At 40.7% G+C, this 27,128-nt stretch overlaps 1 protein-coding gene across 1 annotated transcript in view; it reads right to left on the reverse strand.

Annotated features, from left to right (window-relative positions):
* Positions 1-27,128, reverse strand: part of znf407 (zinc finger protein 407) — a 138,943-nt gene that overhangs the window by 51,905 nt on the left and 59,910 nt on the right. The window contains exons 5-6 of the mRNA XM_058053005.2: positions 26,228-26,302; positions 7,171-7,337 (exon numbers count right to left, since the gene is read on the reverse strand). Of these exons, the coding sequence (XP_057908988.2) occupies positions 7,171-7,337; positions 26,228-26,302 (242 nt within the window). The remainder of the gene's footprint in view (positions 1-7,170; positions 7,338-26,227; positions 26,303-27,128) is intronic.

Raw genomic sequence — 27,128 nt, forward strand, 5'->3', positions numbered from 1 at the left:
TCGTTCAACCCCTTCCCTCTCTCCATCTCTCATTACACCAAGCGCTACAAGACCTCACCACAGAAAAATCCATAGCCATCGATCCCGATGCCCGGCTGCGGTCGCCACAATTATTCTTGAGGATTCTTGAGGAGAAAACATTGGCAATAAATTACATGTGTGCTTTTCATCTGCTGATCTGTGGTGTTGCACTCTCTGGTGACTTAGACGACAAGGTGGGTTAACACGGGAGTGACACGCGGTCAATATCGGATGGTCCTACAAACCAAACACAACATGTAAAATCAAATATGACCGCACAATCAAACATTTTCATTTAGCCATATCACAAAAACAATGCAGAAGAATTTTGGAATGTTTATTGTCCCCAAAAAATGCTGCTAAATTATATTATTTTTTGGAGACCAATGCATAATGTATGATAATGTATAATAATAATAACTAAATTCCAGCTGAAATTGCCCCTGCGTATGTTACATGAGTTTAGCAAAAAAGCTAACATGCTAACTGTTGGCACGCTAGCCCCGAGCGAGATGGCACTCCTTAGCGTCAAGGCGGTCCTACAATATCCCTGCATCATGCCATGTCTGTATTAGCCTTTACGCGTGAGGAAGACAGCTAAAATGTTAACATGCTAACAGTAAGCATGCTAGCAAAAAAGTTCAAAGAAAGCATTCCTACATCATGCCATGTATATATAGGCTTTGAAACAGGAGTAAAATAGCCAAAAAAATTAATGCTAACAGCACCCCCCGCGACCCTCGTGAGGAAAAAGCAGTAGAAAATGAATGAATGAATGAGTAAGCATGCTAGCAAAAAAGTTCAGAGAAAGCATTCCTACATCATGCCATGTATATATAGGCCTTGAAACTAGAGTAAAATAGCCACAAAAGAAATAATGCTAACAGTAAGCATGCTAGCAAAAAAGTTCAGAGAAAACATTCCTACATCATGCCATGTATATATAGGTTTTGAAACAGGAGTAAAATAGCCAAAAAAATTAATGCTAACAGTTAGCATGCTAGCAAAAAAGTTCAGAGAAAACATTCCTACATCATGCCATGTATATATAGGCCTTGAAACTGGAGTAAAATAGCCAAATAATTAATGCTAACAGTTAGCATGGTGGCACCTAGCAAGATAGCATTGAGTATCAAGGCAGTTCCATACAGTCTGTATACCGTGCTACACACAATTTTGCGCTGTTCTATTTGTTTTTACTTTACGTCTGAGTGAGTGTTGACTATCGAGACGAAAGCTCTTATTGAGCTTTTTTTGGGGGGTGGGAAAACTGGGTGGGGTGGGTATCTTTGAGATGGGCTAATTCGTTCGATATTCGATATTCATTCACTTGCATTTGGCTTTGCAAGCATTTACTTGCGTCCCTAATTTTACTACATTACCTTGCATAGCTCCTCAAAAATCCACTCTTTTTCCGTGTGTGTGCATGCTAGCATCCCCGCCTCCCCTTCACAGAGACAAAATCAACTTTATGACTGACAATAGGTCTCACTCTGTTCGCAGTTGTTCTATTAAGTGTCTAGGTGCTGAAAAAATGCAGAGAGTGAACTCTCATCCTGCCTGAGAAAAAAAGGTTCATTTTAATTTATCATGTGATTAATTTATTCATGTTATGGCAAAGCATTTTGAAACAAGAAGAATTGTTTGTTTCAGCTCCCATGATGCAACTCAGCTCTTATTCGTTATTGAAAACGACCTTATTGAAGCCAAAAGACGGAACCTTTGTGTATATCAGTAGTATGTATATAGTCTCCATTATATATGTATGTGTATGTTTCAACCCTGGAGGAGTCTGTATGCAGCTATAATTGCCTCCCTCATTAGTTATGTTTTAACAGGAGAGGAAGGGAGGGCAATTAATTTTACCGCTTAATTTTTGACACTGAAACCGCTGCTGTATTGATGTGCTCGCCGTTTTGCCTCTCATTTCTCAGGGAAATTAATTGACAAAGTACGAAGATTTATCAGCATATCGCCGGATTAAGCGACAAACTGAGGCAATGAGGAAATCAATTGCAGCCCTGTCGCTGCGTTCAACCCCCCCACACGACCCCTCCAATGCCCGAGAGCCTGGGAAAAAGCTGGGTGGGTCAGATGCAGCACACTTATTTATTTATTTGTGTCGCTCATTCATCAGCGGTTATAAATGACCCTGGCGGCTGAAGACCACAAAGCCCCCCCCCCCTTCTCTCCGCCCCCCTCCCAATCCCTCAAACAGGACTGGTGTGTGAAGAAAAGTGATTCATTACAAAAACACACAAATCAGAAAGGAGCGATGAATTCAATTCAGGCCAATACAAAAAGAGTGTTAACTTTTTCTCTTTGACGAGGTGATGGAGGTTCTTCTGTTGCAGGCATGTGTTTGGCCAGCTATGTGGGGCGGGTTGAGCATGACCTGTGAACCAGGAAGTGCGGGAATCGCTGTGTGTGCTGTGCTCTGGTGGTGGAAGTGTGAAAAATAAAGTTGACTGGAAGCAGCCGTTTGCCGTGTTCTTTTTTGGTATTGAAATCCTTAAGCAAAGATTGATTTAAGCTGCTTTTGTATCGATATAAGCAGACCAAATTGGCTGGCGGGAGATGAAAAGGGCATCCTAGTAACCGGATTATCATAATAACCGGGTATTGTACTAACGGAACTAATTATATCATAAAAGACTACAAATTTGCCGGGAAATGAAAATAGTATCGTAATAAGCAGTAATTCGTTATAACCGATATCGATATAACAAGACTTTACTGTATTTAGTTGTGTGTTTTTAAAAGTAATAGCCCTCAGCTATGAACTTGACAAATATTGCATGCTGTACCTCAAACAGACAGAGGATACCGCTCCATCACCAAATGGTAGACCTCGGTCGGATAGGGACCCAGAGAGAGTCCTTTCCGAACTTGTGACCAATTCAAGTGAATATAATAATAATAATAATAACGTAAAATCATGCCTTTAGACCCATCGCAATGGCAGTTTGTGGGCGTAATTCCGTCAGTTACTATGGTTACGTAACATCAGACGTGGTGACGTCAATCAAAATGAGCCAATGAAATGGTTTCTTTACTCGCCCAGAAGTGAATGAGCGAACCATGGTTTGCTCCAAAATATGAAAAGTTCATATAGAAAAATGATCATTTAAAAAATCAATAGGTAAGTTAATTCTTCCAGCATTCAGTCAAAAGTGCAAATGTGACGCAACGTCATCTGACAAAACATACATCATTTGAGGGGAAGTATCCATCCAAGTTGGATGTGAGCGCGCAAAAAATAACGTCGCTGACACCCCGGTCTGACAAATCTCGGAGTCACAGCGCATTCACAGCACAGCAACGTGCAAATGAGTGTTCACTAATGATTGTATGGATATTGGAGCTAAACTAAAAAAAAAAAAAAAACATTCACTGACGGGAGAGTTGTGAAGGATTGCTAAGCTGCAGAGACTTTACTCAAAGGTAAACAAAGAGACAAAATCATACAATATTGTCATACAATAACAAGAAAATCTGAAACTTTAAGAGGATGTGTTGTATTGCATTTTACATTTTTTGTTCATTTTATTGTTTGTTCAGTCAAACATGGTATTATTTACGTAAAATTTAGTCCAGTTTCCTTGTAAATGTAACGTAGGTGCCAAGATAATTGTGCTGTATTGAAACAGTAGGGTGATGTGCAGGGTTTTGTCACATTTGATATTCATATGAGCGAGTTCGTTTGATGCATTTTAAGGCAAAATGAGGTTCCGACATTCGCTGTGAAAAAGAAAAAAAAGCATAAATGGACCTTACTCAATTTTAATTGGAGACCCCTGCTATAGTGGCTTTTAGGACCGGCTTTCACAATTTGCATTTTGCTTTAAGAGGCGTAGGGTGTGTGTTTTTCGGGATAGTTATTTTAACCAAATAAGTGGTCCTCGGTTTACGGTTTTCATGTTACAACTTCACATAGTTATGAACGCACTCCATAAATTAATAAAAAATGTAAATTTAACTCGAGAACTAGTTACAGCACGCACCAGTGGAAGGATACGCGTGGTGTGCAGTACAAGACTACAGAGTAGACACACCCATAGCGTATTAGTTCACTTTTTGGACTTCATTATGTCTCCCAAAAAGTCATCGTAATGGCAGTGAAAACGGTCCCTACTGGTGGTCTGACCATCATTAAGGATAAAGATTATTGTTAATGAACGCTTCAGGGGTCATGGATTCTGTGTGCTATTTCAAGGTGATCTGGGAGCAAAAAATAAGGTTATCCTTCCAGACTAGCCTGGGACAAAACTTTAAGAAGGTAGAAAGTCTTGATAGCAATGTCACACCTATTTTTTTTTAAATAAAAAAACAACCTGACCATTCCTTGAACCTCTGTGAGTGGCATTTGACGTACTTTCTGTTTCCCAGCATGCTTTGCTGTTTTTGTAAATGTCTGGAAAACACATAGTTAGACCTCACATAGACGTATGTAGTAGTCGGTTAATATTCTGCATTATACGCTGGTAGTGTACTGTCTGTTTTATATTTTTTTCAGATTAAAATGAACAAAGCATTATTAGAGCCCTGTAGACATGACGAAACACGACTATAGTCACATTTATACTCTTTTTATTTACAACATATTGCGCAACTGCAGGGTCTTGAGACACGTGCTAACTCGCAAACTAGAGAGCTAGCGACCTAAACGGTAGCCTTCAAGTTATTTCCTTTAAACTTAAATAGCCAAAAACGTACCACTTCCACACGGATAGGGAGGATAACTATTAAGAGTTATTTAACCTTTAACATGAACATTAATCAAACGTAATAATTTTTTCTGGGTACATGATACCATACAGCATCCATATCAAACTTGCGCGGGCCGCACCAACATTAAACTTTCATATCAAGGCCGGGGCCTCAAACTAGTGTCCTGCGGGCCACATTTGACCCGCGGGCCGCATGTTTGAGACCCCTGCTCTACCATGTAACAGATACTGTAGATGTGTATGTGGATTATTCATAGTGTAACCAACTATGCCTGTTAATGCAATATTGAACCTGCACCAAAGTATTCGATCATTATTGCTGTAGAATATCGAGAAACGTAGCAGTTTTTCCCACACAAAATAACTTTGCCACCAATAACTCAATGTGAGCTGTGGCATAATTCCAATATGAATATTCACCCTTCCCCCTTTTCTCATTTTACTGCAATCTATTCCTGTTTGTGTTTTCCTTATGACAAAGACACACATCCAGACATTCTTTCACACGGTGACAACACACCTCTCCAGGTGGGAACTTGGCGACATAGACGCCAGCCACCTGATGGGGAATGATGAGTGCTAGATGCAAATGAAAATAAAACATCTAATTATGTCAGAGGTACCTTGACATTACATCACTGTTAAAACACATTTAAAATAACATCCAGCAAGTCTCTCTCTCACGCAGGAGGCCCCCATGACGGATGGAGGGCTCTCCTCCAAGCATTCAGTCAGGCTGTCAGGCTGCAGGCTGCAGGCTGCTGCTGCGTCTTTCACTGACTTAAACTGGGACACGTATGAGACATTATTAAGGCCGAGGGGAAACTGCTTGGCTGCAGCAAAAAGACATTTGGGTTGACCTGGACTATTGCTGAGAGGGTATAATCTAATTAAGTATACTTAATCTGCAGAATATGCCTAACAACAATAGAACAGTGAACGGTGTCCATGCAATGGCAATATAATCATGCAATATCTGATTGGCAGAATGATGGATGGCTGACGGCAATGAGCGTGTACTTAAGTAACCTTTAACCTCAGATATAAAAGCCCCCCTGTATGAAAGATCTTGTGTTATTATAATTATTTGTTTTCTTAATTCTTTATTTGACAAACAGAAATTGTTTGAAAAAGACAAAATATACAACCAACCAAAATATGTTTTCATTACAATCATAAGAACATTAAAATAATACTTAATATATTTATATATAATAATAATATATTTTATATTATTCACATATAAAATATATATTATTATATATTATATTATATATTTTATTATATATTATTTATATATTGCAATATATTTTATACCCTGCCCCACTTTTCTCATGTTTTAACTGTGTATTAACGAATGAATGTTGTATTTTAATTGAAACAGAACCAGAAATTGTTTGAAAAAAAATCAAAAAACAAAATATGTTTTCATTACAATCATAAGAACATTAAAATAATACTTAATATATGTATATATAATAATATATTTTATTATATTATTTATACATAAATTATATATTATATTGTATATTATATTAAATATTATATTTTATGTTTTATTATATATTATTTATATATTGCAATATATTTTATACCTGCCGGCCTGGCCCGACCCGCTTTTCTCATGTTTTAACTGTGTATTAACAAATGAATGTTGTATTTTAATGTATCTTTTGCTCTGTTTACTTGCTTTTATTCAACTCCATTCTTCTGTAAAGTGTCTGTGAGTATTTTGAAAAGCGCTATACAAATAAAATGTATTATTATTATTATTAATAATAATAAATAAAAATGTTGAATACAATATTTATTCTATAACCGTCACCTCACTTAGAGCTACTCAAACATATTAAAAGCCAAATATTGACCTACATCAAGACATGTTTAGCTGTGAAATATCTTACTATTGTCATCATTTTTATTGTCAAATAATTAAAACATCTACAATAGAACACACCAACAAAAGCTAAACCAAAGACAAAGCAGTTGCGAAACAAGAATATTCTCCTTCCTCCGCTACTTCCAAATCTAAGTGGTTGATGACATGATGTGCTTTGGACGGCGGTGGCGTAATTAAGAGCTTTTAGTCTCTTCGGGACCAAGAAATACTGCTCAAGTGTCTGTGGGTACTGAAAATGAGTACAGATGGCCAAGTCATGGCTGCAACCAGCCAAAAATGTGTGTATGTTTCTTCCAAACAAAGCTGTGAAGATTCATTATCGGCGTGAGATTTTCACAGTTAACACATGAAGTTCTTGTGCATACAATTTGCACATCTATAGATGTATCAAAAAGTACATTTTGTTTGATCCAAGAATGATTTTTCATATATAAATACATACATATGTGTGTGTGTGCTGAAGCAACAGTACAGGATGTATAGGATTTTAGCTAAAAGTTACTGGAGTAGATTTCTCACCAGTGTGTGTCCGATAATGGTCCTTCATGGCTGACAGGTTGAGGAAGGCGTAGTGGCAGGATGGCCAGGAACACTTATACGGTTTCTCTCCGCTGTGCAGTTTCAGGTGGTTGTTTAGGGCCCATTTTTCACTAAAGGAGCGCTCACACAACTTGCACTCGAACTTCCTGCAGAATGTAGAAGGTAGGGAAGGAAGCAGAGAGGCGGGGGGGGGGGGGGGATAGAGCGGGAGAAAACACAAAGTTATTTACTGATCCCGGTGCTGACATAAAATATTGGAAAATCTACGCCATGAAAAAGGAAATGGAGTTTGCTGGGTAGTCGCACTCATAGTCACAGAGCACAGAGCCATTTGATTGGGCGCTGTATATCTACACTGACACACACACACACACACACACACACACACACACACACACGGTGCAGTTGGCTGCTGGTGTGTCATGTCTGTATAAGCAGGCATTGATTTTTCTGTCCTGGCCTGCCACCTCCACCATTTATTCTCTGCTTTGCACCAGGGCCCAGAGGACTACAGAAATTCTGTTACAGTCCACACACACACACACACACACACACACACAAAAGGGGCGGCGGCGGCGGCGGCGGCGGGGGGGTCTGTGGGGAGAATAAAGTTCACCTGTCCGGCATCCCTGACCACTTAGCCAGGGTTAAATGAACAGTTATCAACATTTTACCCCACCGCCCCTCTCTTGGGGGGGGGGGGGGTGGGGGGGGGGGGGTGGGGGGGGGGGGGGGGGGGGGGGGGGGGGGGGGGGGGGGGGGGGGCTGTATCAGCGATTTTCTTATTGCAACATCCATTCCAATACTTAGTCCTTATTTACTCATCATTAGCATCAATACGCCTTTTGCTTTGATAAATATTAGCCATCCCGCTAAAGCAAAAGTGATGATTTGGAAGAGTCAGTTTTAACGAACACCATTTGAAAGGGTTAATGAAAAGGAAAAACATATTTATAATAGGGTTGTCAAAAATAAGACTTTAACACGGTAACTGAATTATGTTCCGATGTTCCCACTCTTCTTTTGTTGTTTTGTCTTATGTAAGATTCTGTGATTATATGTGTGGAAAAAAACACTTATTGAATTGGTAACTGCTATGGCGTGGAGAATAAGCTTTGCTTCTTCCTGCTAATTTACAGACATGTGTAGTAATGAGGTGTTCTGTGTGTGTATGTATGTATATATATATATATATATTGTAAGTGTATATGTGAGAAACAATAATGTAACATAGCATAAATGTTGAAATAAATTAGGAAGAAGAAGAATTATTGGAAGCAGCACGGCGGTCGAGTGGTTAGCGCGCAGACCTCACAGCTAGGAGACCAGGGTTCAATTCCACCCTCGGCCATCTCTGTGTGGAGTTTGCATGTTCTCCCCGTGCATGCGTGGGTTTTCTCCGGGTACTCCGGTTTCCTCCCACATTCCAAAAACATGCTAGGTTAATTAGCGACTCCAAATTGTCCATAGGTATGAATGTGAGTGTGAATGGTTGTTTGTCTATATGTGCCCTGTGATTGGCTGGCGACCAGTCCAGGTGTACCCTGCCTCTCGCCCGAAGACAGCTGGGATAGGCTCCAGCACCCTTCGCGACCCTCGTGAGGAAAAGCGGTAATGAATGAATGAAAATGATTAGTATTTTAAATTGTAGAACCTTAACTTCAATTGTTCTTTCACGTCATCTATGTTGCTGTCATGTACTGTATGCATATCCATATCTATATGCATCACCACCCATGTATTCAAAAGGCCATTAGCCCAGCCCCCCCCTCTGTCTTCTACCTCCGGTGGGTTCAGCACGGTGCGGGGTGTTTAAAGGCAGTGTGCATATGTATGGCTGAGACATCGGATCATGACGGGATCTGACATGCGGGGACAAGATCAAAGTGTTCCATCTGATCCCATAAGAAACCGACACAAACCCTCCTCTTGCTTACAACCCCCCCCCCCCCCCCCCCCCACTGCTACACCCATGCGTTCCCGCTCGTTTTTCCTCCATCCCAGCATGCGTGCCCACGTCAAGGCCTGCCTGCCTGACTTTGCGATTAGGCTGCATGATAAACAATGGCCCGTTTAGCTCATAAAGCACGAGTGTTGCACATAATGCTCACAATAAAAGATAACATCTCTTCACTCATCTTATTTGCCTCTCCCATGGTGGCGCAGGCGACGAGCTCTTCTATAAATACCACAGGGAGTAAGGAAATACACATGCAAATGTACATCTATTGGTCAAATGATGTTTCTTGGAAGTCACGTGATGAGAAAATAAGGCAGTTTAATCTGCATTTGAGGTCGGAGGCGCCATTTTATGGCTTCCTTTCCCTTTGTTGTAAGTTTGCCTAAATGCGTCTACCGCCGCATCTATATCCAGTTCAAAGTCATCTTTATGGAACATATAGATTGATATTGTAGCTGGGACACATTTTACTCATTACCCCCCCTCCCTCGCGTTTAATTCCGGGCTCTTTCTCTCTTTACGTCTCTCCCCTATTACTATGTTGTCCCGCTTCTTCCAGTAAGGAAGATGTATGAGTTTGAATTATTGATTCCGACACATGCTACATGCTGCGTGGAGTCATTATTTGTTCAGGTGAGTGTCATGCCGCTCGCTATGAAACAGATACCATGGGGATTAAGCGACACAATCAGGATTTAAAGACAGCCACCCTCCCTAAAATAACATGGCCCTCGCCGCAAGACAAATGCCCCCCAAAACCTGACTTCATTTGTTTATGACTCTCACATTAGTCATTCTGCACCTAAATTATAGAGGGTGGTAAAGATTAATTCCAGCACAGGCTTTTCTATTGTGTTTACTTCCCCTGTTTCTTGAAGCCTAATAGCGCAGCATATGAAAAAAGGTGCAATTATCTCACAAAGAAAAAAAGACAAAAAAAAAAAAAAAAGCACCCGGCCATATTGCAGGCGGCATCAACATAAGAAACAGACAGATATCTGCCGTACGATGCCGAGCGGTTGAACGCCACGAGGAAGTACAACCTTCATTAGAAATGATGGTTGTCAAATGCAATTAAATGTCCTGCAATTTAATCACATTAATCTTGATTAATCACCATTTGCACCTATGCCTGTTCAGGACGGGTGGCCAGCCAATCACAGGGCACATATACACCAACAACCATTCACACTCACATTCATTCCTATGGACAATTTGTAGTCGCCAATTAACCTAGCATGTTTTTGGAATGTGGGAGGAAACCGGAGAAAACCCACGCATGCACGTGGAGAACATGCAAACTCCACACAGAGATGGCCGAGGGTGGAATTCAACCCTGTTCTCCAAGCTGTGAGGTCTGCGCGCTAACCACTCGACTGCCGTGCAGCCACTCACATTCATTCCTATGGACAATTTGGAGTCGCCAATGAAGCTAACATGCATGTTTTGGGAACCAGAGTGCCCGGAGAAAACATGCAAACTCCACACTGAGAGATGCCCACCGTGCGACGACTAAAGAAAATTTCTTACTAAAATTAGAAAACTGTAAAATCTTAGTCCAAGTCGAAGGAACTTGGACTTGAATTCAAACCCAAAGCTACTGTACAGTATGCTTAATTAGTAGCACATTGTTGGCCAAGCACAGGCCCAACCAAGCAGCACACCACATTAAGGTAGGCTCCGTCATGAAGAAACGTGTAGCTTGGAAGTAGCCCAATGTGATTGACATGCAGTGCAGATTTATTCAAAGACAAAGGAGGGCCTGTTGCCTGTGCATTGAAAGAGCTTCATACTGTCAATCATTACCATATGCTGGTGTGATCCTGCCATCAGTTCGGAAATAAGGTACTGTCAGAACACCACAGGCCACACTGGACTTAATTGTGATATACATCTCACAGGAGGGGTAACTTTGTTACTGGCGGGTGGAAAAAAAAAGAAAAGAAGACTTGGTTCTTTACCACAAACTCATTACTGCCCCCGAGTGGTGAGGTGTGGAGGTGTGCAATTAAAATGTGGTTTGAAATGTGAAAAGCTGATTTATGTTAATGAAAATTTGTTTATTTTAGCAGATTTGACTGTAAAAAGCCCTCCATGGTGAAAATCAAGAAGTCCGTGAGCAGCGTCTTTGCCGTGGACACCAGAACTTGAACCTGGGTTGCTTCCAAACGGTCACCACACAATCATTTATGATTAGGACTTTATTTTCGACAGGGGCAGGGGTCTCAAACACGCGGCCCGTGGGCCAAATGTGGCCCGCAGGACACTAGTTTGAGGCCCCCGCCTTGATATGAAAGTTTAATATGGATGCTGTATGGTATCATGTACCCAGAAAAAATTATTACGTTTCAATAATGTTCATGTTAAAGGTTAAATAAATCTTAATAGTTATCCTCCCTATCCGTGTGGAAGTGGTAAGTTTTTGGCTATTTAAGTTTAAAGGAAATAACTTGAAGGCTACCGTTTAGGTCGCTAGCTCTCTAGTTTGCGAGTTAGCATGTGTCTCAAGACCCTGCAGTTGCGCAATATGTTGTAAATAAAAAAAGTATAAATGTGATAGTCGTGTTTTGTCATGTCTACAGGGCTCTAATAATGCTTTGTTCATTTTAATATGAAAAAAATAATTTGTTTTGCCGTTTTATTATTATTATTATATTTATTTATTACTAATTGATTGATTTTCTTTATTCTTGATTTGTTTATTTATTTTTTCATCTTATTTTGTGCAGAAAAATAAAAATTAAGATATTTGAGAACAGTGGAATGTTTTATCAGAGCTTTTATTGTAGAAAATCGGAACCAAAGCACTGAAAAAGTTTGTATATTTTTCTGTTTTTAATAAATGCATTTTTTTGGGGGGGGGAGGCCTGATGCAGCCCAGCCTTGCCCAGACCCTAGCTCCAGTGGCCCCCAGGTAAATTGAGTTTGAGACCCCTGGTTTAGGGTGTTGGCCAGTTGGTGAGTGGAAATAATCCTTCAATGCTCTCTCTCATGGCAGCACAAAGAAAAAATACGATAGGGGCCGACTCCCGCCTCAAGCCAAACTGACACAAACAGACAACTTCAAAGTGAAGACTGTTGTTTATTTGGCGAAGGGAAAGTGGGGAGGGGGGAAGAGAGAGAATTTATCTGATATGCAACTGTCAGGAGAGCATTTTCACATGCAAAATAGCGAGTGAGTGAGAGAGATTACCTAGAGGGAGGAACATGACAGCATTCACTAGGGTCAGGATGGATCATCATCTTCAACCCCCTCCTGCCTCGTCTCTCTCTCGCTCGCTCTCTCTCTCTCTCTCTCTCTTTCTCCCACCATCACTCTCTATCTTCATCTCTCCGTTCCCTTGCTTCTTCCTTCCGTTTTCCCCTCTTCATCCTTTTCCTTTCGTCCTGTTTTCCGACTCCATCACTCTGCACTTCGACAAGCCTGCAGCTTAAATCCAGACTAAATTAGCTGAATGAAGATTAAATCATTTGGCCTTAAGCTTTCCAAGTTATTGGGAAAAAGACTGAGTAAGCTTTAAATGGTAGCTGACTGTGTTTGGATCTAAACACGTGTCTAAAGAGATGATCATCCTTTAATAGGGATCAGCGGAAACGCAACCTGATTGGAAGCTGTGGTGAAAAGAAAAAAAAAAAAAAGGAACAAATTACATTTATCTTCCCTAAACACAGATGCTATGTTTGTGAGACAATCCGAGCTACGCTGGCAGGAAAGAATTCCAACATAAGTCAACAAGACATAAGCATTAAAGTTTCCCGCTATAGTGTGAATTTCCCAAAGAAGCCCCCAGCTTATTCCGGCAGCTTCCACCGGAGACAAGCCTCCGCTGTAAAAAGATCATCTGCTGTGAAGTCCAAGAATTATCCTAACAGAGGGGCATGTTAAAGTACACAGGCAGCGTGTCGAGGGAAAACTCAATATGTAAATAAATAAAAAAAAAGCCACCGTGAAGAGGCCACATGTGTCCAAGGAGTATTGTAGATGAAGCTCCTGCGAGAGGACTCCTGCATATGACTGCAATATAAACAACGGCACACAGCAGAGATGCTGGAGCTGATTTATGTTTGCCTTCCATCCCAAGAGAAGGAGGGGAAGCGAGGAAAAAAAAAAAGGGAAGATAATGAAATAAATAATAAAAGGCCGAGCCCATCAGATAAGCTCCTGTTTATCCCGCTGTAGGGCAAATACAAATTGTCAATTTAATGAACACGGTAGATGTGATGAAAGCAGGGTGAAGAAGCCTCCTGTCTGACAAACAATCAGGAAATGTTATCTTAATATTGTTGTGCTGTTATTCAGCCCATAACTTCAGGGATGGAGAGAGAATCCATGAGGAACATGGCGTGGTAAAGAAGGCAGAGGGGAATTAGGGGGTGGGCAGCGAGGTGAAAGGCCACCTCCCTCAGTGGTGGCCCCGTTATTGCCTGTTTTTATTATTAGCCATAGCTCAAGAGTCCCGAGCACACTTTGAAACACGCGGGCTTAAATCTCTACCGCGCTTTATCTCCAGCTTCTCATACAAAGATTCATGTTTTGCAGCCGGTTCTATTCCTCACAAATGTACAAGAAAAAACACAGTATACTAAAAGGCTTTGTTTTCACATGCAAAGATACCAAAACACTGTATTGATTTATCTGATGCGCCTCCGTCCTCTCCGAGGCGCCCTCCAGCCATCGTTCACACGGTGCTTTAAAAGGAGTAGAAATAGATCACCGTTCAATGATTCCTGATGATTCTTTAATTTAAGGTTTGGCAATCTGCACGGCCACCTAAATTAACCATTATCTCCATATTTATATATTGCTGGCAATAAATTGCATCAGGAAAAAAATGATTATCAATGTGAATATCTGTGACAATAACTCAGCCTCGCAGCTGAGGACGGGATGCTCTTTATCAGGCTCCTGATAGGCCTTAAATACAGCGCAAGGCAGCACATATCGGAGCTCTTTCTCTCTAATATCAGACTGCATTAGCACCTCGTAAATCAAATTACACTCCTAGAATTTCATTAGGGTCACCTGCCAGCGCTGCTGTGCAATAGAAATATTTATGTTTTTATGCTGCAAAAGCTCGCTTTCAGGTGTACAAAAGGGGAAGGGAGGAGATGTGAGCATGAAAATGGGGTATAAACTTAATTATCTGAGAAAAATACAAAGAAAATATGCTGGAAATTGTGGAAATCCTGAGGTGAATTGGAGATTCGGAAGTGTGTATTGCGGACAGTTTGCGGGTTACTGATTTGATCTACTGTTTACACTCGTTAACCGGGAACAGAATCTTCTGTCATCCACTTACTATTGTGCCTAAATTTGCTCAGAATAGAACAGGATGACGTACGATGAACAAGATAATCTGATAAAGAAAAAGCAAGACTGCTAATAGGCCAAATACTTATTCAAACTGTTATGAGAGGAGTCTGTCTTTATTATCTAATCAGCACAAAATAATTTGTTTTCAGATTTGTTCATTTGTTTATTGAATCATATTATCTGCACGGTGAGTACCTTACTGCGGTCTGATGTTCCATGGGTCTGGATTAGGAAGTGTATGAACGGGGACTTTCATTAGACCTGAGGTCGGTGACCGGAATGACAGTCACTTCATAAAATTTGCAGCGTATACGTCAAACAACGTGAAGCGGTAAATCATTAGGGCCGGGAACGACGTGCACATCCGAGCCTCCAACAGACCACTCATCTTTACGATGTAAGACCTTAAATTATTTTAGAATAATGAGCTTTGTCCCTAATCCATGTAATGCGGGGATAGTAAAATTGTATTTTTTCTTCTGCTGTTTCCCTTCCAGACGCGAGGTAACATGAGTTAAGGTCACAGATAGTAACTGCAAATTGGCTCTTCGGCATGACCAGTACAAAGCTACATAGGCCTAGCTTCTATATGCAACTCCTGTATATCGCAACAATAGTCTGCTTATGCGGGATTAAGTGTGTGTTTGTGTGTGTGTGTTCACCGTGGGTCCGTGTAAGCTCCAGTGGGCACAAGTAAAAGACCAGGTCCATTCTCCCTCTTATTACTGGAATTGTAATTCAATGATCACCTTAGATCACATGCGTGCCATAAATCAGATAGACGTGACAGAGGATGAAAAATTGTATTAATAATGTGAAACTTATTATATGGCCCCAAATGCTCCCTTGATAAATGACATTGTTTGGGTCTGACAATGATTGCATTTAAAACATTATTTCTGTGTGTGTGTGTGTGTGTGTGTGTGGACTGGACATTGCAGCAATGTCAGATTCCTGGGTGGGGAAGACAGAGGTGGGGTCCCAAAGCTTCATAAAATATTCAAGATGTTTCTCTCTATTTTCTCTGGAGTCAGTGGGCATACACTGGCTGTAGCAGTAAGTGTATAAACATTGTGTGGTTGTGTGTGTGTGTGTGTGTGTTTGGGCAGGTTGAGTGAAATAATGAATAACTGTAATGTATCTTGAAGTTATGAAGCAATTATGACACGTCTCATTCAGATATTAAAAAAAAAAAGCTCAATTTTGTATGAATAGTCTTTTTTCGCCCTTTTTCTAATGTCCTTATTTTTGTGTTGTGACAAAAAACCATCCTGGCACCGGACACCTATTACACATATGCAAACACATTATTGCACTAATGCCTGTTTATGCGTATTTCAACACAACGTCTATATAGATTAAGTGTCTTTGCTGAGTGCATAAACTGTATTGAAGGATGAGATGTCGAACATCCAGCCAGAAACCCGAACCAGCCTGCCAAGTTGGACTGTAAACTGTGGACTACAATGTCAGCCATAAAAAAACCCATCACACAATGGCTTTCTGTTCTCAAGTAATAATTACAGTGTATTTCCGCACATTTTTGTTATCAAAATCGGAACCGGTATCGGAATCGTCTGTCCATGAAAAAATCAGTGGAGTATAAATGTGTTTAATAAGTCTGTGAGGCATATTTAGGGCTTAAACCTGGATTGTGTCATAAGTGTACAATGGCGTTTGAAGAGAGACAGGGAAGGTTCTGTCAATTTAAGTGTAAATATTGTTCCAAAATCATAGCATGTCAAGCTAGCAGGAATCCTTGAACGAATGGGAGTGAGCCATGTTAAAAAAAATACACTTTTATTTGTGTAATTACTGTGACAAACTATGTGTAAATTTTCAAAAAAGTGTACAATGAATATTATTATAGGACCTCTCTGCAAGGTTCTCCTTGTATGTGGGAATTTTCCCTCCCCCATCCCAAAGACATGCATGCTAGACGAGTTGGAGACTTGGTGCAAATAGATAAGAATGTTTGTTTGTATGCATCTTGCGATTGACTGGCAACCTAGTCAGCTGTCATAGGCTCCAGTAAGCATAAATGTCTTACCGGTTCTTTCTTTTCTGCAACTTTATTTTGTCCCAAAATAAGGAACCAGTTCAGCACCGGGTTCGTGGGACAGCTTTTGCAGTTGAAGTCAAGGTCATACAAGCCTGACAAAGAATGCATCTTACCTGTAAGTTTTTTTGCTGTCAGACCCTCTTCACGTCCTCTACAGTGTGTGACATAACTTCTTAGAGGTTCTAGAGAACTTTTTAATCCCCTGACTCCTCTACAACAGCCATTTTCTTCTCCACCTCTCTGCAAATGACCGTGATGGGAGCCATTCATCTCACTCCATCGGGGAGACCAATGAAATAAATCAAGATTTTTCCCACAAATATAACAATATTTGTATTTGGGGTGGGGCAGACATAATTGATGACTGTGGCCATGCTAATTATAAATGGCAGAGGTTTCATTAATCTTGGTCACCGGGTTGGGGGATAGTAGAATAGCAGCTGCAGAGCTGTCTGGATCGGAGACACTTGGAGACCATCGTCCCTCATTGTTTTGCTAATTTGGGCACAAATGTAGTTTTGTCTCAATGTGACTTCAGTCAATGTAGTAGTTTAGCACGTTTACTTCCATATTTGAGATTGGAGAAATTCATAGAATTTGCTTTGCATCATCAGTACATTTTTTTCCAATAATTTAATACATGCACAGACACAGTTTTACAACCATCTGTATAATGAATGTCTACATTGAAACTTTTGCTAGTTTGCACAGAGCTGCATGACCTGTTTTTCAAATTTTTCAGAATCCATAATTGATGCTCGTATTCTTTAATTAATTTTGTTATGGGTTAAAATGTCAAAGTCTCTGTTTAACTTTCTGGTTAATTGTATCATTGTCTAGTTTATATAAATGTAATGTATAATATATGTAATATTTACATGTATTCATTCATTAAATATAACAATAATTAACATAGAGCTAAAGAACTAACCAACCACTTGTAGCAAGTCACATCAGTTAGTTACGTACAATGTTGTCCGGAAACTAAATTAGTGTACGTGAATCAAGCAACATTTTGGCCAAGGATCATGAAAAAACTGGTGTGTCTGAAAACAGAGATTCAGAACTACTGCAAATAAGAAAAAAAAAATCCACAACGTAGTATAATTGCAGTTATTCAGCAGTAAATAAGTGATGGGAAAAGCAAACGGGCTGCAGTATGAAAGCTCGGTGCAAGTGGAGGCCGGCGGGGGCCTGTAGAGGGACAAGGAATTATGGTTCAGCACGGCACCTTTGGCCTCGTGTGAGTACACACTAGGGTTATTTATAGATACAAATAAATGTTTGTGGAATTGTGTTTTTGCACACGGATCTATACATATGTAGACAGTATATTGGAAAACCGCTGAACTACTTTGTCATATCACACAAAACACACACAAACACGTGTCTCCGGGTCAGAGGGACAGCGGTAGCTCAGAGCCAGCTGTGACCTGGCGTCCAGGTGCTCAGGAAAACCGCTGTTAACAGCGACGATTGATGATCTAATCAAACTGTCACCACAGCATTCCGCCACGGGGGAGGGGAGTCTGGGAAGGCTTGGGCGCATGTGGAAGGTGAGTGGGAGTGGGGTGAAAGCAGGTGGGGCAGAATATCCAGGAGGCGTAGTGCATGCTTACCGTTAGCCCAAATTGAGGGTGACAGACTCAATAGTGAAAAGACCTCTTTTTTCCCTGGATAAGTAACGGAGGAAGCAACTCCGGCATTCTTCCGGAGGATGTCACATAATCAAGGGAGCCCCAAAACACCATCGCCACCCTCTCACCATTATGCCTTGATTCAAGCGTGGTGGGGGCATCCTACAGCTAGACGATGCATTGATAATTCTACCAAATAAAATATCTAGACCATGAACTCCATGGGCACCATGATGTCTCCCAGCTGTCTTCGGGCAAGAGGTGGGGTACACCCTGGACTGATGGCCAGCCAATCACAGGGCACATATAGACAAACAACCATTCACACTCACATTCATACCTATGGACAATTTGGAGTCGATAATTAAACCTAGCATGTTTTTGGAATGTGGGAGGAAACCGGAGTACCCGGAGAAAACCCACGCATACACGAAGAGAACATGCAAACTCCAAGCAGAAAACTCGGGTCTCCTAGCTATGAGGTCTGTGCGCTAACCACTCGACCACCGTGCAGCCTGAAATTAATTAATTCATCCATTCATTTTCTACCACTTTTTCCTCACGACAATTGTGGGGGTTGCTGGAGCCTATCCCAGCTGTCTTCGGTCGAGAGGCGGGGTACACCCTAGACTGGTGGCCAGCCAATCACAGGGCACATATAGACAAACAACCATTCACACTCACATTCATACCTTTGGACAATTTGGAGTCGCCAATTAACCTAGCATGTTTTTGGAATGTGGGAGGAAACCGGAGAAAACCCACGCATGCACGTGGAGAACATGGAAACTCCACACAGAGAACTCGGGTCTCCTAGTTATGAGGTCTGTGTGCTAACCACTCGCCCACCGTGCAGCCTGAATTCAGATTCTCTATATTTAGCTGCAAGAAGGTAGTTCAGGAAGTCTTCAAACTAAATAGTTACGTGTTAATCGCTACCTGTTATATGTGTGAGTTAATCATTTTCTCCAGGATATATCCACGACTGCCACTTGCCTATCCAGTTTGTATTAATTTAATCGCTGCTCTGCTAATTCATTAATTAAATGGTTCATTAGTGATGCCTGGCAACATCCATTTTCTGCCGTGACAATCTGATGTTTCAATTGAGTCGAAAAAGAAAAAAAAAAAAAAAAAGGCTGGTAACGGGCCAGTTTTTGCCCAGTGCAAAATGACTGACCACTGTCACCAGTTAGTCTCGCCATAGCACCACTGGACAGGATAACTGTCTGGGTTTGTACCACAGGATGCGATATGAACATGAAGGTGAACCGTGGTCTCTTTTCCCGTCTGTCTGAGTAATGCCACTTGGATTACAGCGAGGGATGACATCACTCTTGGCAAGAAAAAAAAACAAAACTTCAAAAGCTAAACTGTCTATTGGAGCTTGCATTAGACGCCAAGATGAGGTAGAGACTGTTTCCGGAAGATAAACTACTGCTGTAGTGTTATTCCACAAGTGAAGGTCATGTCTCTGTGACAGGAAAAGTGGCTTAGAGTTGCTTAGTGCTAACTAATACTATTGTCAGTAATAGGACCCTGCAACATACAGTCATCAAACTGTAGCCCAATGACGCCATATGTACAATAACCTCTGACATCGCTAACTCAAGTCACGGCCTAATTTTGTACACATTTTTCCAAATGCTTTTACTCTTCCAATACGCTGCTACTACCGTACTTTATTTAACTAATGATGAGTTTAACCACAGGGGTGGAAATTTAAGTATTACAGTGTGTCAGCAGTATACTTCCCTCACACACCGTACCCACAAAAACACACATATCTTGCACAATTCCGCACCATATGCCCATGACAAGTGCATAAAAATCGTTCCCAAGTGATGGCACAGGCCAACCCATAAAAACTTAATGCATCTAATTTTCTAGTAATCAAACTTTTATAGACTGTGATGGCTTTTAAACTAACAAATTGTAATTATCGCTTAATTTTAACAGCAATATTAATGCAATCCTTCATTCTGCGAGTGCTCATTCTCCATGAAATATTGAGTAGGGTAAACAGTCGCTGTCCATGGGCTCTTATTCAGACAAGTAGCCAACAATACAAAAGGTGTGTTGGGGTTGTTGAGTCCCGGTCAGGGCCACGGCAGGCCAGCCGCGGAAAACTTCAAATTGGATCTGTATGAATTCCATCGGAGTACGTTTACTAATGCTGTACACCAATTAGTCATTCCTGCTGTATGTTCTGTATGGTCAGCATAGAAACTTAAGTTTGTTATTTTTTTCCCCTACACTCGGCTGATACAAACAAGAAGTAACTTTAAACAAACTAAATATCCCACAGTGAGTTACTTTGAAGTTAACATTTTCTTGCTCTCCGTTTCTCTGCACTAATCTCTTGCTTACAGTACCAGCAGCATGGGACGTTACTGACTGCTGCCCTTGGGTGGCTACAAACTAGGCCTTACCACCCAACATCAAGACAGAGAGACAAAGTGCTGACACAAGCAGATAAGGGAAGGAAGAAAGAGAAAGATGAAAGAGCAGATTCATTATCAATAATTAAGGAAAGGGCTTTATTATAATGAATTAGAAGCTGTTTTATCAACTCTTATCGCTCCACGGCACAGTTAACACAATTCCTTAGCCAGCACAAATGGAAGTTCTGCACACACTTACGGTTTTTATGCATTTTTTGTGTGTGTGACTTGACCCCGGCTTGCTCTGTGTGGTCCATATTGCCGCCATGCTGACTCCAGGCAGGGCTCTTCCGCCCCGTGTCCCTATACAGGCTGCACAGTCAATATGGCTGTACTGTGCGACATGCTGGGATGCGGCTGCAAGCCCAGTTTGTCGTTGCAGAGCCAGATGCCTGCTTAGCCAAACGGCGCCCCTGGCACAACCACTTGACCACAGGCAAAAATGTTTATTGGTATTGTCAGCCAAACTGCATATGCACTCTATGGGCCAGTATGAAGAAGTATCGACACAAACCGACGAATAAAACAATCATGGGTTGGACTCATCTTCTCGGTCCCATGCGATCTCAATTAATACGCTTGGGACAATTGTTGGCTTCCAACTTAATGGGCATTTTCTTTCCTTCATGGCAACTACACTATGACTCCATCAAATGCCAGCCAAACCATGCTTTAGCAATTAGATATCAACAAAACATGGAAATCATTCTTACCAGATGCTCATATTGTACCTTTTGTACCTTTTTTCAACTTGAACAAACATATCTTTCTTCTGAGATGTCAGCACTCTTGTTTAAGAATGATGAGTGTATTAGTTCAAGTAGTTTATTATAACAAGCGTGAAAATGGCAGGCATTTTAACAATTACCTAGAAAAACAAGTATGTGCGACAGGTCGGTTGTCTTTTGGCCGCCTGTTTTAAAATAACTAATTACAAGTAATTGAGTCAAGGTCACTGCTGTCAGTTACTCTCACTCCAGCCACTCCCTTGTTTTTCAAGTGATGACTTTGGTGCTCCAACACATGAATGCATGCACACACACACACCGCGATCATGAAGGTCTATTAAGGCTGGACAAAATATAAAGTTGACTTTGCCCAAAAGACTTTTCAAAGAGGCGACACTTGTTGAATAAAATAAAAAATATATTATTTCCAAGAGTTTAGTCAATTTATTAAACATATTTAATTAGCATAAATGAAACATGAATGGGCGGCACGGCGGTCGAGTGGTTAGCGCACAGACCTCACAGCTAGGAGACCAGGGTTCAGTTCCACCCTCGACCATCTTTGTGTGGAGTTTGCATGTTCTCCCCGTGCATGCGTGGGTTTTCCGGTTTCCTCCCACATTCCAAAAACATGCTAGATTAATTGTCAACTCCAAATTATCCATAGGTATGAATGTGAGTGTGAATGGTTGTTTGTCTATATGTGCCCTGTGATTGGCTGGCGAACAGTCTGGGGTGTACCCCGCCTCTCGCCTGAAGACAGCTGGGATAGGCTCCAACCCCCCCCCCCGCGACCCTCGTGAGGAAAAGCAGTAGAAAATGAATGAATGAAACATGAATGAATGTTTTTTTCAACCCACTATGTCAGCCTGATGCAAATATGAAATCAATTTCATATGCAACAAGAACATGTGGTAAAAGGAAGAGCAATAATAATCCAATAACATCCAGTATTTAAATCATTTCTGAATGAATTACATGGAGTCGCAGGTCAACAACCGCGGATGCACTGAATGCTCCCCGTGAGGATAAATCTCAAACAGTCCAGGCATACAGTTTATCCAGACAAAAGGACAAGAAAGCTTCATCAGCTCGGTGCCTCCAGTGAGGGGTGGTGGTGTGACAGAAATGAAGACCTAGTTGTGTCACTTTCTAACAGTTCAGCCCTCTTTTCCTCTCTGGCACTCTCATCTAGTCAAACATCCCACCCGACCTCCCATTCGGGTTCTATTCTCTTAAACAGGGGATGGTAGTACGCATGTGACCAGTGTAGGGTACGTCACTTTAAAAAAAAGTTCTACTGTTGAGTGGTACCTTGGTTAAGGTATGCCCCGGTTAGCGCATTTTTTCGGTTAACAACCAAAGATTTTGCTACACACATACAGTACATGCGTGCATACACAGCATCACATGTAACGTGTAACACTCAGTGGCGTATCCAGGGTGACATGGTTGTCTCATTTTACATCCAGAACACTCATTACTGCTTCCAACAACAAAATATAAGCATGCCAACTTTCTGTAGCATATTCACGGCATTCGCAGTCAAACATGGCACACGTCACTTCACATAAGGCATCATCACCAGCACACGTCATGGCCGCCAGTGTTTGTTTTTCTTCTTCTGTGTATACATATATATAAATTTTAATATATTTATTTCTACATTTTTTGAAAACTACGAGTGCAGCAGAATAATGTCTTTATTTTGTGTTATTTTGTTAATTTATGGTTTTGTAGATTTTGTTTTGCTTAAGTAAATGTGATGTTAAATGTTGAGTTGTCTATTAATTTGTCATTTATAGTTTTTGCATAATTTTCTGCATGTTAAACTATAATTATTATCTGGAAAATGTGGTTTGTGTTATTTTGAGGTGTCTGGATTTGCATTACTTTGTATGGGAAAATTTGCTTTGATTAGAGTTTGTTTTGGTTTGAGTCAGATCTTCTGGACTTCTGACCTTAACCAAGGTGCCACTGTATATTATTATTATAGTTATACAGTAACTATATTAGTTATACTTACTAGTTACTTTCCCCAAAAGTAATGTATTTAGTAGAGGAATACTACTTTATAAATGTATTTTGTTACCAGGGATTGGGATTTATTTTACTGGTTTGTTCCATGAAATTAGAATTACAACAAATGCGGACAAACACTGGGACACAATGTACACTTCACACATATTTTCTTGGTTTTTACACCAATGACAAAGTAGTGCCTGTACTTCCATGCTAAACATGCCTGTTTTAACTCAGTAGACTTCTTTTGAATTGTTGCATCTAATTCTCTTGGTCTGCTGGACCATGACAGGAGACTGGCTCTTCATTGCTTTAATGGCAAATAGTGGACTAATGTATGGACACTATAGGCTGTTCTTCATTCCAATCTGTGAACGTCTAAGCAGCTCAGGTACCCTAAATCCCCTTTTGTATCTGACAAAAAGAGTACTAGAGTCAGGTATTGTCCTCATTTTGTACCGCAGCTGCTCTTTATTTGAACGGATCTCCCCAGCGTTCTAAAAATATCGGGTGAACAGGGCCATAGACATGGTGATGAAACTGCTTCTTTGACACTGTCCCACTGCAATCCATCTTTCCACCGCCTGCCAGCCAGCATATGTATACTGTTGGCTCCCCCCCCCCCACAACAACCCTCATCGCCTCTAAACCCACTCCCTCACCGGTCCCCAGTTGCTAGTTCAGACACCACCCCGCACACACAAACAGACACTCCTCCCCCCCGGCTAGTGTCCTAGTCTCCGGGTCTGGGGTTTCAAAAGCAGTGGAGTTATCAATCAACAAGACAGTCCTGTCACATACTGCATGCCTACATTTATATTGGGGGGGGGGGGGGTTCATATTGATCCAATGGCGATTTTGTAAGATTACCCCTTTTCAAATACAGGGCCAGTTGATAATTCGCATTGTTGGTTAACCTTATGAGAGAGAGCTAAAATACAGAAAGAAATCAAGACTATGGAATAAATAATTAAATCATAGGAAACTTTGTTATAATGACTTGAGATCCTACATTGCCCAAATTCATTTACAACCCATACTTAATGTTTTTTTTCAGTATTTTTGTCGGTCTCTTTCAAAACAAAACAAAAAAAATCATGGTCTTTGTAAGAGTCCCATATCTTCTTTTTCTTTTCCTCATTTTATCCTCCACCCTCTATTTTCTTACATAGCATTCTTACACTTTACCCACATTTGTTTCATTCAAAATCGCCTAACCGACTCAATGCCCTCGTCGTAATTAAGCTGCACCCTCTTGGTTATATGATGGTTAATTAATGAAGAGATAAAGCCTGTCTGCAGAATTGTCAGTGAAAAGATGACACTGTGTTCTACAGGTTTAAAGACACTCAACCTGGTGATCGATCTCCACCCACAACGGATGCACGTCGGTGTGTGCTTGAGGGGTGTAAAGAGGACTAAAGATCTGGTACCAGAAGTAGATAAGTAGGGGCAAAGTTAAAACTGATGATTCCAAGACTGTTTGTTTCGATGATGTACACAGCGTGTCTTGTTTAGTTTGCTAACTTTGGGTAAAAAATGTAAACTTGCAAGCTAGGAAAGACTATTTGAAACTAAAATAAATTGTATGCAAGTTGTATGGCTTTGGCTTCATTATTTACAATGTAAGTCAGTAGGATTTATTATGGAAAGCCGTGGGATGCAGTATATATGGATACTTATCTGCATAAACATATTCATACAGACACGCTTTGGAGTTTCCTAGTATTCATTTTATTTTAAATGTGAGAATGTGATCAAATCTCCCTTGCGAAACTACATTATACTGTACATTAATTGGAATAGCAAAATAATGTATTGGGCCATGTTATATACCAAAAGTAAAGCCTCAGGAAATATACAGAGATTAAAATGTATATGGTCATCCAATCCAGATGTGTTCTAGTTGGACCATAAAAACCATTGACATTTGGTCACTAATATCTGAGAAACGGAGAGACAGATCAGGTACCTACCTTGCCATTTCTTAAGCCTGTCATTTGCATCGATTTGGAATGAAAAAGGACGTCTGTTTCTATTCTTGGGCCTTGATTGACAGATGAAAGGATGTTTAGCATCTACTTTTGGATTGTCAGGTGGCTAGGAGTTGGCTTTAACTCTTATAATAAACACTTGTGTGCGTCACGCTTCTGCATTTTGTTGCATTCCGCTGCTTTAGTTTCAGGTTCAGTCTGTACAGTACAGATATTTAAATATATATCATCACTTTCTCAATAGTATTTAAAACTAACTCATTATTTCAATACAAGCAGTTGATGTTTGCTAAATACAAGGATGAAGAGTCTTGAACCAGTCATGATGTGCTATATATATCACTATATTGACACTTACTATGGTACCCATTATGGCATTGGATGCTCATATCACCTCATACTTGGGTACAAGGTACATTATTTAAAAAAAAAAAAAACACCTTAAACTGTATTATGGAAAGCAGGAAGTGAACAAATGTAACAGTTACTGATTGTAAAAGTACCAGATGGAGGGGTAGGATTTAATAAGCTTTGCTTCTTCCTACTCCTTTTGGACATGTGGAACTGTGAACTGATTATGTGATGCACTCAATTGTAATCTGATGCATGTTCAAATGAAATAAAACCATTACCATTACCATAAAACAGGGGGGCACGAAAACATTTCTGAAAAGAACCAGATAATGTTGGACAGAAAGAGTAGAGAAATAGAGAAAGTCAGGTGGTGACCAAAGAGACAAACATCAGGGCATTGAACGTTTTATTTGACTTGCTATATTGACGTGGGGGAGATGTTGTGTATCTACGTGGATTTAAAATGTCATTCTTCAAACTTTGCTCATGGTAAAGAAGTATAAATAAACTGCAAACGTTACCTTTCTTTACGTTGGCCAATTCCATGTTTTCCAAGCAGGTGGGTGCTGAGGTGTTTCTTCATCACAAAGGCCCATCTTTAATAAGCATAGAAAACAAAAACATTCATTGGCATGAAGCAATTGCAATATGTTTGAATTTCTTAGCATGGCTGAAGTGAATTCATCAAATCAATTACAACGTTTACAAAAGTGCACATAAGCATACTTCCAGAAGCATGCATAGTTGCATACAGAAGTATAAAATCCCGGGGGTGCCAGTAGGTCCACAGCAACCACCGTGTTATGACTTTGTGGAGTTTATTGTGTCTCCTAAACAGCACATGAAAACATAATGAAGGGAGGACAGGACTAACTACTCAGACATCCAAGCTGCTTCCACCGTGTTTTTCATCCCCTGGCCTTTTCATTTAGCACCCATCACTTCCAATTATTGTGCAACACAGAGACAATGACCACATCTGAGAACTGAGGATGGAGCGCCATGAAAGAGGCCAAGGGAGGGACGGTCATGTGGTTGGCACTGTCACTAAGAAAAACACTGGTCCTCCTGTACAGCGTCCGTTCCGATTCTTTTCACTTCTCCATATCCCAACTCGATAGTTATATTATTTTATTTTCTCCCCTGGTGAGCCGCTGTGTTTCACTATTAACTTTTGGAGTCAGTCTATCATGCAGCAAGAGCATAATTATTGCAGAATTTGCATTTCCATGTCTGATTGAACTTACCAACAACATTTGGAGACACACAGAGTAACCCCCCCCAACAAGGGCCGTATTCATGGACCTTGAGGCAAATGCTACCTAACACGGCCATATTAATATTCAAACACTTGCCAGTGTTTTGCCTCATTATAATCACTCTACATTTACTCAATCCATTTCTAACTCCATCCATCTGGGA

This window comes from Doryrhamphus excisus, linkage group LG5 (genome assembly GCF_037039965.1).
Source record: "Doryrhamphus excisus strain RoL-2023G ecotype Guam linkage group LG5, RoL_Dexc_Guam_v1.1, whole genome shotgun sequence".
Taxonomy (NCBI): domain Eukaryota; kingdom Metazoa; phylum Chordata; class Actinopteri; order Syngnathiformes; family Syngnathidae; genus Doryrhamphus; species Doryrhamphus excisus.